The sequence below is a fragment of the Syngnathus typhle genome, linkage group LG10, assembly GCF_033458585.1.
Source record: "Syngnathus typhle isolate RoL2023-S1 ecotype Sweden linkage group LG10, RoL_Styp_1.0, whole genome shotgun sequence".
Lineage (NCBI taxonomy): Eukaryota > Metazoa > Chordata > Actinopteri > Syngnathiformes > Syngnathidae > Syngnathus > Syngnathus typhle.
Genome location: NC_083747.1, coordinates 12,397,559 through 12,409,354, shown reverse-complemented (window position 1 = coordinate 12,409,354; position 11,796 = coordinate 12,397,559). Strand labels below are relative to the sequence as shown.

At 47.1% G+C, this 11,796-nt stretch overlaps 1 protein-coding gene across 1 annotated transcript; it reads left to right on the top strand.

Annotated features, from left to right (window-relative positions):
- The first annotated feature begins 5,998 nt into the window (after nucleotides 1–5,998).
- On the top strand, nucleotides 5,999–8,202 carry cited4b (Cbp/p300-interacting transactivator, with Glu/Asp-rich carboxy-terminal domain, 4b). The gene is made up of 2 exons (XM_061289296.1): nucleotides 5,999–6,293; nucleotides 6,730–8,202. The coding sequence occupies exon 2, from the start codon at nucleotides 6,735–6,737 to the stop codon at nucleotides 7,461–7,463; it is 729 nt and encodes a 242-aa protein (XP_061145280.1). The 5' UTR covers nucleotides 5,999–6,293; nucleotides 6,730–6,734; the 3' UTR covers nucleotides 7,464–8,202.
- The last annotated feature ends 3,594 nt before the right edge of the window (nucleotides 8,203–11,796 follow it).

The following is an 11,796-nucleotide window of genomic DNA, read 5'->3' as shown; positions in this document are numbered from 1 at the left end:
AAGGCGACTTATCATGCCTCTGGCATCCAGATAAGAAGAAAAGGTAATTCTCAGCGACGGCAGCCGCAGCGTGGAACGTTATTTTAGCCGTTATCTGACTCTCTCCCTCAGACTTCCCTTTGAGGGCTCCACTTTTGTAAAAGCAACTCTCCCACCAGGCTTTCATACGGCCCCCGTGTCAACGTGCAACCACAGAGGAAATTAGAGGAGGGAAGGCAGAGGATAACCGAGCGCAACTTTCAACTGCCTCTCCTCCAAGGCAGAAAAAGATTGCCGAATGTTTGAAAAGGTGTTGTTGGAAGGAGTCCAATATCTTGCAAAAGAGCATTTTAACTGACAACCACAGAACAGTTGCAAGAGGGAATTTCCGCCTTAAAGTAGACGTGAGAGGGGGGAGCGGTGAAGGGAGGCAGCACTCTGAAGAGAAGTGACAGTTTGGATACGTTCGCACAAGAACAATCAAAAGCAGGATGTTTTTTTTTTCCCCCTTTCCAACTCCACCGCAATGTTGTCAAGATATTTTCACACTTGCGGCACCAGAAGCGTAACAAGTGAGACGATTGTGAGACGATTGTGTGCATTCGCGCATCTCATGTGGCCCAAAACACACTTGCACTTTGCGAACAGTTTTCCGAAGATTGTGTTTCAGGCTAGCAAAGACAATCGTGTGTGATGTCATCAAGAACATCATCTGCAGATTAAAGAGGATTTCAAACCGCCCCGGTTGGTATTTGCAGCTGTATTTCTGGATGGCTGCCAATCAGCAGGAGATAAATTGCAAACATTTTTGTTCCACGTCTTTAGCTCATTGAAGACCTGAAGAGACCTGATGAGGCCCGCTCTTTAAAATGCCAAGCTACTTGAAATCGTTGATGGAAAGACGGCTGGACACTCTCGCGATGAGGCAGCACAGCTGGCAGATTTGGAAGGAGCTCGCTAACATCTTGCCCCAAGCATTTACTTTATCATCCAGATGAAAATATTGCATTTTCATCCAAAAGACTTCCGCAATTTTTTTTAAAATATTTTTTTTTCTGCAATTTTTTTTTTAATAATTCCTATCTGGCTGGCACTGGCTTAATGATTAATTAGGCTGGGTTGTTTGGATGACTTGTGGATCAAATCTAGTTCACGCTTGTTTGTCGACTGTTGTATTACCCTGATAACAGTTTATTTTTAGATGTGTTTTTGTCATGCAAAGTGGACTTTTTGCACTTGACTCAACCATGTGACCACACACAAAACATGACTCGGTTCTATTACGTGCCGAGCGTCCAAATCAACAAAACGGAATGTTCCCTCGTGGCTCTGTTTGCAAAAGCAAAATTCAAGCAAAAGAAAAGATAAGAAAAGAAAAAGCAACACTTGTGCGTGCAGTGAAACGTGGAGGAGGCTCGTTGATGTTCTTAGGCCACTTTGGATCTGTTCTCGGTGTACCGGCTACAATTACTTCTGATGACATTCAAGGAGCAAAATGTGCTGAGTGGTGTCAGACAGCTCGGTCTCAGTCACAGGTCACGACTCCCGCAGCGAGATGAAGTGCCAAAATCCGCATCGAAAAATGTTTGCCCTTTAGTTTTGTTCTGCTGGACCAGCGCTCAAAATCACTCGCGCTTGTTTGCAAATTCATTTGTTTTATTTTTGTGTTCCAGGAAATGGATCGATAGGAAACCATTTTCTTCAGCTTCTTTTGAAATGAAAGCAATGCAAGGAGGGTTCAGTGTAGCATTCGCGGTTCATGTTTGACAACGTTTCTCCCCAGCTGATGTGGGTTGTGTATAATTTTAGAAGTACAAAACGCTGTGGGCGGGGGAAAAATACCTTCAAATAGCAGTGAAAGTACAACAAAAACAAGGTGAGTCAGCATTCATGTGGAACAATCACAAATGTCGGAAAGCTCCTTCCCAAAGTGGTACATTCCGACCACCCCCAACATAGACGAACCCCCCACTCCCCTTTTTTTTTTTAAACTTTCACTCAACCCCCGCCCGTTTCAGCCCAATCCAAAGTCCCTCTCAGCCAGTTGTGTGTTCCAGCCAGCGCGGTCGGTCCGCTTGACTCAGAACCTTCCTCCCCCGGTAGCCTTGACTCAGGCTTATTGCCCTTACTCAGCTGCTCAGCCCCACGCTGGCTGTTGATTGGTGCAGCGGAGAAGGAAGCCTTGGGAGTATTTATAGAGACGCTCTGGTTTACCAGAACAATAACACCCCCCTCCCCCTCACCCCTTCGCAAACATACAAAGAGGCCACATGACTTTTAGGTTTCACGTGGGACACTTTGCACGTCGCTCACATACAGCGATAACAAACCCAGAACATGAACTTTGCCAATGGTGGCTCCCGACGTGGGCTCGAAACAAAATGGAGCTGCCAGGACGGCAATTAACTTTCAGGAAGTGGCCCGCAGTCAGACAGATCTTGTCCAACTCCTCTTGGAGTTGGGAGGGTGTGTTTACATGACAACAATATGTTTTGCATACAGACGAATACATTGAAACACGATCTATGAGAATGTAAACAAACTGGTTTTGGGAAGCCTAATTCTGTGCCTTTGAAGGCCTTTAAGGGGCGTGAGCGCATTCGTGACCTCGGGGCTTGGCCGAATAAGTAATGTAGGTCCTCACCTGGCAATCCTGGCTTCAACATCAGCACAATTGGATCTTTAAATGAAGAGAATTTTGTTCCAAAACGCTGCCCTAACAAGCTTGACAATGATTTGGCACAAGAGAGGATAAAGCGACAGCGGCAGCGTCTTCTTGTTCGATGTTTTTGTTATGTGGAGCACGGTCGGGGCACACCCAACAGATTGGCCATGTTTATCGGAACAACAATTGTCGGCGCTTTGCTTTTGTCACGTACGTCAGACAATTGATGTAGTGAGGAAGCGTTCGAGGTGACGGGCATGGGCCATTGCGGTGAGCGGAGCACGCCAAACCCGCTATCGGCTTGGCCTTTGATTCTCCTTTCCCCGAACGAGACATTTGAAATTTGGCCTCGGTTCTGACACCTGCCACAATTTGGTCTGGATGGCACGCCGTGGTACGGTTCAGATGTGGCGAAAGGTGTTTTTCGTCAGCCACAAGAAGAGCTTGGCGCCGTCATGTCTAATTGGCCAATTACTTGCGCAAAATAGTGCCACTCTTTGTCTTCTTTTCATTCAATCCACGACAAAGCCGAGAATTGCTTGAATTAAAATTCTCCCCAAAACTCTCATAAGCACACAGAAAATTAGGGGTGGGAAAAATATTTGAAATGAAAGATATATCTAACTGTATGGTATCAGGTCTATGTCAATTCTGTTGTCAAGCAGTTCAGGACTCAACGTGTGTTTGTGCACTGTGGAGAAGGTGTGCCAACATTTTGGCCTGCACGACACATTTAACCATCTTGTGTTATTTGCCAGATCATCAAACAAAGAAATGGAACTTGACACACTTTGGTGCAGTCTTTTGCCAAACCAAACAAAAGCGTACTTGGACTGTGACAATTTGGGTTGGTTCTTTTGAAGCCCTCACAATAAAAGGAAAACAAAACGGCTTCTGTTCTGAGATGAGCTTAACCAGTCCATTTTGGGCACCCTTCCATTTGCGATATTGCACTTCGGAGTTCTGTCATTGGAGTCACCACCCAAATAGCTGAAGGGGCGGAGCTAGACACCTGTAGTTAATTGATAGGTGACAGAAAATGGTCTTTGGGGGTGGAATGGGAAGTGTGCACATGTGGAGATTGCTTTAGCTAGCTGTATTCTTTCCTGGAATCTATTTTTCAACTCATTTTATGTATATTGTCTTTTATACCGTTTTTTTTTCGTCAAAGTAATTGTCGGAACACGTTTGTACGTAAGCGACACAAAAGAACATCACGTCCGAGGCGCGTTTGTCATCCAATTTTTCCACGTTGCTACAAAGGTAGGCAAGCAGTTCGGTCTGAGGCTCTTAAGTACCTAAATCTCATGGCAGAGCATTTTCTATTTTGCGCATGATTGGCTGTCATCAAAGATGAGTCATGCGTTGGTTCATTTTGAAAACATTTACGAGCGCGTCACCGTCTCATAATATGCCGCCAAAGGCAGCCCCGACCTTTTGGGGCTCACGCTGAGGCGCAGGCCAGTGCCTCCAGGCCAACGTGGGGGTGAAGCGCCACTTGCGCCTTGGTGCTCCTATTAATCCAGTCACATGACCCCCCCCCCCCCACCTCAGCAATCACACATGCACACGCGTTCACACATTAGTAATCAATAAATGGCTCAAGGCGGCCACGTGCGTGCGTGTTTGTTTGCTTGTTGAGTGTCGGTTGGCCCCGCCCCCGAAAACATGGACTACAGTAGGCGGGCAGGATACATTGATCCAATGTACACAAGCGGAAACTCGTCACTGTTTTCCAGAAATGTTTGTTGTTTGTCTGACATGTCCTAAAAATAACATGAGCCAGCAAGCGTACTGAAACGTACGTGGGTCACTTCCGGATAGCCGTGACAAAGGACATGCGCAGGAACAAGCTCCAGTCCCGAAGCAGATGACTTGGTGGAAACCAGACCAAAGGTCAATACACGTTTGGTCTTTTTTTTCTAACTTACTCACCACAGCGTCGTCCTTCAGATGTTTTCAATCAGCACCAAGAGGGCAATAGCAACGCAAACATTTTTTTGAACGTATGAGTGTGATTGTGTGCCGTTGCACGCAAGAGCAACTGATGTTGATTCTGTTTTTGTTTTTTTTCATTGACTGGCTGAGTTTCTCAGTGGAGAGTAACCCTCACCCGGGAGTGCCTTATTAATACTCAAGCCTGGCCAATGTCAAACAATGACAAAGGCCTGTCCAGCGAGCGTTTGCCATTTCCAGACGCATTCCCCGGACGATGCCCCGCGAGGTCGTTGCCCTCAAGCGGGCAACCGGCAACACGCGAGGCCTCATTGACGGACAGTGGGCGCACGGAGCGGCTCGCCGCACAGCTGTAGCTACATGGCCTAGAATAGCGCATTCCTCTGTGCTCCCCTCCTCACGAGGGCCCACTTGCTGGTGGACGTGCACAGACAAACACAACAAAAACAAAACGTTCTGTTGATGGCCCAATTGGATTCTCACTTATTCCTCATGTCCACTTAAGGCAAGCTCGTGTCATTAGTTATAAATGTCTGCTGCCTTTCAAGGCTTTTGTTGCTTCCTGTGTGTCTCGCAACACGTCTCATGTCTCCTGAGTAAAAAAAAAAAAAAAACAGGTCAGCTGGCCGCAGGGTCTTTTCCTATTGGGCCCTCCTCTTCCTCTCTCTTGAATAATCCGGTTGATGACATCACAGCGGCTACGTTTGCACCCAGCCAGGCAGCAAGGCTTTGGCATGAAGTCAGTGAGGGAGAAGAAGAGGAAAAGGAGGACACTGCCATGTAAACTGCAGTTTTGTGACCAGCCAGCTCGGCACTGAAAATGAGATGTCTGCTTCAATCAAGTTTTTTTTTTTTAAGAAGAAAACAGAATAAGGTCATATAGCGAGTGAGCAATAACTGCATTAGGACATGGCATAATTTAATTTGTGGAAGTCATGTTTGTACATCACTGGCTCTGTAACATCCCATGCTGTCTTGTCCACAGCCACCCATCTAAAAATACACCGGAAGGTCATTTGAACTCAACGATTACCCAACAGTGACCAAAAAGATAACGATCATGTTTTGTTCTCGTCTTGTAACATTTCAAGCATGTTGAGTTATCACTGTGACAAAGGACAAATAATGGACAAATAATCTCTCTATCTATCTTTCTCTCTATTTCTTTCTCTATCCATCTATCTCAAGGCAAACGATGTATTTTTTTATTATTTCTTTTTGAGTGAAAACACAGCAGGGGAGGAGAGTATTTAAATGTCTTTACAGTGTCAGCGCTCTCAAGACTGCCCTTTTCTCCTTTACGGCCCTGCACAATTACACTAATGGGCCAATGGGAAGACAGGAGTCGCCCCCTCCCCTCCGTGCCTCCGCCCCCCTCCCTCCCTCCCTCCACACGGAGATCACCGCCTTCCTTCCTCGGGAGCTTTTTAGATGTGCATAATCCCCGAGTTGACCCAGAAAATCGTCAGTCGCTCGCTTGAAGATCAGATGCTGCAGTCTTTGTGTGCACCTCACCGGGCAATGACGTGCGGCCCCGCGGACTTCTCGCACTGAGCGAAGCCCCCTTCTACTTCCCTCCTTTCCCTCCCTTTCCTTCCTCAACGCAACGGATCACCGAACCTGGACCGAACCTTGAGCGGAGTAACTTTTTAGTTGGTTTTCCTTTTTGGGCGGGGGGGCGGAGCTGAAGACGGTACGTGGTGCACATTTTGCTGTTGTACTGAATTGCAAGACGGAGAATGTTGTCTTTCGTCGCCGTGTGCGCGCGCATGTTCCTCGCTCGCTGTCTCCTCTGCGCGTCGCTCCATTGTTTCCTCGTTTATGTCTAAAGCGCCCCTTAAAAGATAATTATGATGATTCCGCGGCGGGGGATTGATTGGGAAGGCTCCGATTTTAGACGCGCCGCTCGTTGCATGATGTCATTGTTCTTTGTTGCAACCTTGCGTGCGTGCGTGCGAATGTGAGCGTGTCCCCCGTCTCCTGCCGCTCTATTGCATTGAATTGGACACTGAAGCCATTTTCAAAGGCATGACTTATTGTCCTGCTCGTGACGAGGAAGAAGACAGCCCGTTGAGTAAATGGCGCAAGGTGAGGGCTTGCTAACAGCCCCGCATGTGTTGTTCCCACAGGAGGCATGGCCGAGCACCTCATGATGCCCATCAATCACGGTTCGGCCGGCACCGGTCTTCACGCGTACCGGATGGGCATGAACGGCCTGCAGGCGGGCCACCCGCAGCACGGCCAGCAGACGGCAGCGGCCATGCGGGCCATGCCCGGTGGCCAAATGATGCACTACGCCGGCGCCCAGGCCGGCATGGACATGCGCCAACGGCAGGGCATGGTGGCCCCCGGCGGGCCCATGAGCGGAGCCCAAATGGGGCACCACCACCAGATGATGTACAACGGGCAGCAGCAGCACCACATGCACCAGGCCCAACAGCAGCAGCAGGTCCAACACCAACAGCAGCAGCAGCAGCAGCACACGGCCCAGCAGAATCAGTTCATGAACGGAGGCCTGACGTCGCAGCAGCTCATGGCCAGCATGCAGCTCCAAAAACTCAACACGCAGTATCACGGACACCCGCTCGGGCCCATGGGTGGCGGCGGCCACATGGGCGGCCCACCCAACCAGTACCGCATGAACCCGGCCCAGCTGGCCAACATGCAGCACATGGCGGGCCCGGCGCTGGCGCTAAACGGCATGGACGCAGACATGATCGACGAGGAGGCGCTCACCTCGCTGGTGATGGAGCTCGGCCTGGACCGGGTCCAGGAGCTGCCGGAACTCTTCCTGGGCCAGAACGAGTTTGACTTCATCTCGGACTTTGTCAGCAAACAGCAGCCCAGCACAGTTAGCTGCTGAGACCGCCGCTGCCTCGGCGCCCCGCTTCCAACCAACGGGCCAGGCCGCCCTGCCCGGCCCAATGGGACAAACGCACGGATGGTCTGTTCATCCCGTTTTGTTTTTTTTAGGCCCACCGAGCCGAGGAGCCGCGGCGCCGGGTGCGCGGGAGGGGAACTCTGCCAGCCGTCGTGGTCTACAGGGTGGTGGGGGAGGTTGTTTGACCTCCCCCCCCGCTTCCTGGACCTGAATGTAAAAAAACAAAAGAAAGCCACTGAACAATGTCGCCGCGTTTCCTCCGAGCTGTATTTATTTCTAATCGGATGTGGAGAAGCTCCACCTGCCGGGGGACTGCGTGATTGGTCGCCATTTGACTTTGGTTTTTCAGTTCTTTTGCCCTCCTCATCCTCCAGCTTGCTCTTCAAATTAAATCAGAAGGTCCAGAAAGGAGCCTCAATCGTACGAGGCGTGGTCCACTTTTTTTAAAAGTTTGAATTTTCATTTTGTTCTCCAAAATCAACTGCTTGTACTGTTTGAAGCTGTATAACTCCGACATGTCCTCACTGTTTTGTGTTCTCATGGAGACGTAGAAGCGCCTTAATCACGCCAATTCTTATTTATTATTAGAGGTTGTTAATAGTCGCTTCTTTTGTTTGTTTTCGGGCGGAAGAGATTTGGAAAGGAGAGAGGGGAGGGCGGTTTTGTGTAAGGTTTTGAGGATCAATAAAGATGGCCTGGATAGAAGTGTGGGCCTTCATTGCGTGTGTTTCCATTCATTGCGTAGCCTCTTGCTCCCGCTGTGCAGATCCCCCCCCCCCCCCCCCTCCAAGCTACGTGTTGAGGTTCAACCTGCTGCGGCTGAGGGCACACCTCGCTTTCTACCGCCATGGAAACGCGTTGCAATATTTATACGGCGGCGGTACAAGTCGGACAATGGTCGCGGATGAAAGACCTGCGGGCGACCGACCCTTTTGCTCTCGATTGCTTGCAACTTGTTTGCTCTTTGTCCTGTCCTACTTTATGATTGTCAGAAATGCTAATGTAAGGGGATTTTCGAGTCAGCTGAAGGGCTGAATTCTCAAATGTTTTGGGGCTCCATATCAAAATTCTGAGAGTGCACTAGCTAAATCCTACAAAGTACATTTGTGGGGCATTTTGGTAAAGCGACTGGATCCAAAGCATATTTTTATCATTTGAACTGCACTTGGGGGGAGGGGGAATTTCAAGTAATATAAACTGCAATTCAAGTTGAACATAGACGTACGTTAAGGGATTAGGGTGCTTGCATTTGGCAAAAGAATGTGGACATTGCCACCTCAGGGAAATTGAGAATTGTCTGGCACGTGAGTTTGTTCCCGCTGATGTTAGGATGGCGGGTGGTGGACAGGTCGCTTAAATGAAAACACTTACGAATTTAGCTACTTAAAAAAAAAAGAAACTAGCTGTAGCCGGTCAAGAGGATAAAACTTGTATTTAACTAACAATTAGTTTCACTTACAGCACTGCAAACATTTGCTTCTTTACTGTGTGTGCGTGTGTGTGCTGGGGGAGGTGTGACTGGCCAAGGAATGCTTACCTTGATGGGGGTTTAAGTGACTTAAAGCTTGTAAGCCGCGACTCACAAGAGGCCTGGTGCCTTTTCACAATGCACACACGCACACACACACACAGACACACACACACACACACAGATAGATAGATGTCGAAGACTTTTGTGCAAGAAATTTCAGTCGTGCGAATTTTCAAATGTTGGGGTTAAATTACAGCGCCCCCTTCTGGCAAGTCTGATGGTCCGAAAGGTTTTGTTGTTGCGGAGATCACCGAGGTGGTGGAATTGTATTGCGTGATATGTTTCAAGTCATTCTCAACAAGAAATTTGAAATTGTGCATTTGGGTCAAATTTGACCATTTCAATGTTTGTACCTGTTAGAGCAGGGGTCGGGAACTTAATGGCTCGCAAGCCAGATATGGCTCTTTTGGCGACGTTAAAAACTTTTTTAAGAAGAATACATTAATACACTCAAAATATCAGTCTTAATTAAAATACATGCATTTAATTGTTTTTAACCTATCGTTTTTTTTAAATGGTATGGCTCTCACGGGAAATTATTTTTAAAAAATGGGCATTTATGGCTCTGTCCGCCAAAAAGGTTCCTGACCCCTGTGTTAGAGAATTTGTTGTACTTTCAGCTGGAGAAATTTCAAGTCTGTCAGACTTCTCTCTTTCCTGTGGAGACCATTGACGTAGACTTTGTGTGTTCAAAATTCACGCGTACTTGCTGAGAAGAGCCGCCTTTTTCACGTTGATATTTTTGCAGTTTAATAACAGCTCACAAGCCCTTTTTGGGCTTGAAAACAATCAACCAGAGATAACTTAAGTGTGAGAAATTTCCTGTCAAATCTGCACGTGATTGGAGGATGGCCGACGCGGACATTAGCCAAGAAAGCATCCGCTTATATATTCAGGCATGTTGAGAGAGAGAAAAGATCGTAAAGTAGGCCGTGGCACATCGCTTAGCAACGGGCCTCCAGCATGGCGCCGATTTGGTCAGACGGTATGTGTGTGTTGGTGTGGTGCCTGATCGCATGTTGCGTGAATGTTTTGCCTCCGTTAAAGCGGCAGCGCATAGTCATTTAGGTTTATAAAGATGACAACAGCTCCAACGGCTAATGGGATGTTACGATGGCCGTCTGTAATAAGGAGAAACCCGTCTAAGGCATTGCCGCGGCGACCCTTAAATCACGTATCTTAACGGTCTGTTCTAATGCTAAGCTAACATTTTAGAATGCGTTCGTTAGCTCAATTTATTGTGTCTTGCCTTTGAAAAAATGGTGGAAAAAAGAAAATTGATTGTGAGATTTGCACAATGGATGACAGAGGAGGACGATCATCGGCCTTGATTAAAAATTCATTTTAATTGTGGATTTTTCAGGAAAAACTGGACTAGCTTATAGCTGGAAGCATAAAAAGGAGCGTATGATCTCAAGATGAGATGTAGCCTGCATTTCAATTCAAGTTTTTTCTTTTTGTTGTGAGATCAATATGGGTCGAGGTATGGAGTAATTTAAAAGATGTTACACATATATTTTATGAATGTATATAGCTATATTGTTTTTCTTAAAATCCAATAAAATCGCTATTGATGCTAATAATGGTGAATTAGGTCACTTAAGTGTCCGTCCGTTGAGGGCAGGATCCAAAATTCACCTCCTGCCACTGGTTTTGTGTCTCGCAACTCAAATTTAGAGGTAATCACTCCTTGGTGGCCACCGGCCTCAGTCAGGATGCGTTGACGACTTCTGCTATTTGCAGCAAGTCGTCTTCCTGTGTCACCTCAACGTGTTCTCGTTTTGAGTCAGCCGGCCAAAGCCACATGCTGACAAATAAAGCAAAGGAAGAGAGAACCCCCCACCCACCCACCTGCCTAAACCTATAATTCACTGTAAATACTTTTTGGACACTGCCAGTTCTAGTATTCTCTGTTGGGGTTTTCCCCAGTAGGTACTTTTTACAATGTCCATCAAAAAGCACCTCCTTTTATTATTTGTAGGCTGTGTTCCAGGAAAGGCCAGGCGGCCATTTGCAGCTTTGGCACATGCGCAGACCTCCGAGGAGGCCCACACATACGCGCACGCGGTCAGGCATACAACGTGATCAAACAAAGTCAAAGAGACTCCTTAGAAGCAGAGTGGCATTGAGAGAGAAGCAGGATTCATGTCTCATGATGTCGGGTGGTGTCGGAAGACCAAGCAGCGTTTTGCACAGTTCGTCAGAATCTAAATCAAGAAAATAAATCAACTGGTCAAAGTCTGACAAGTGCTTCAGTGTTTGAAAAAAAATCTAGGACTGCTTATTTTGCAACAAATAGTATATAACGGAGAAGGTCACTTGTTGGGTTTGCAAGAACAGTGGTGCGCTCAGATCGGATTTTCCCATTGATAGAATTGCTATTCAACGATTAAAGCCTCAGCCCACGCCCCAAAATGTGAATTTAATCCAGTTTCTTACGAGAACAATTTTCTGGTGCAGAGAAAAAGTAGACTATAATTTTAGACTACCTAAAACCACGTCTAACTTGTGGCGCAGTTGGTATAACATAATTCAAAAATAGGGCCCAAAAGGTGTAATGGAAGTAGATTGAAAAAAAAAAACTTTTCATGTTCATTCATGGCTCATTTGCCTTTAATTTTTTTAATTTGTAATCCCGATTAATATACTGTTCTTTATCAAAATAAAAAAGAAATGTGTGAGATCAGACAACTTTGAGTTACAATATTTATTGACAACACAGGCGGGTTTCTATCTGTTTGTTTGACAGTTTTGAAGAGTGGGGGTGTCGGGGGGGGGCGAGAT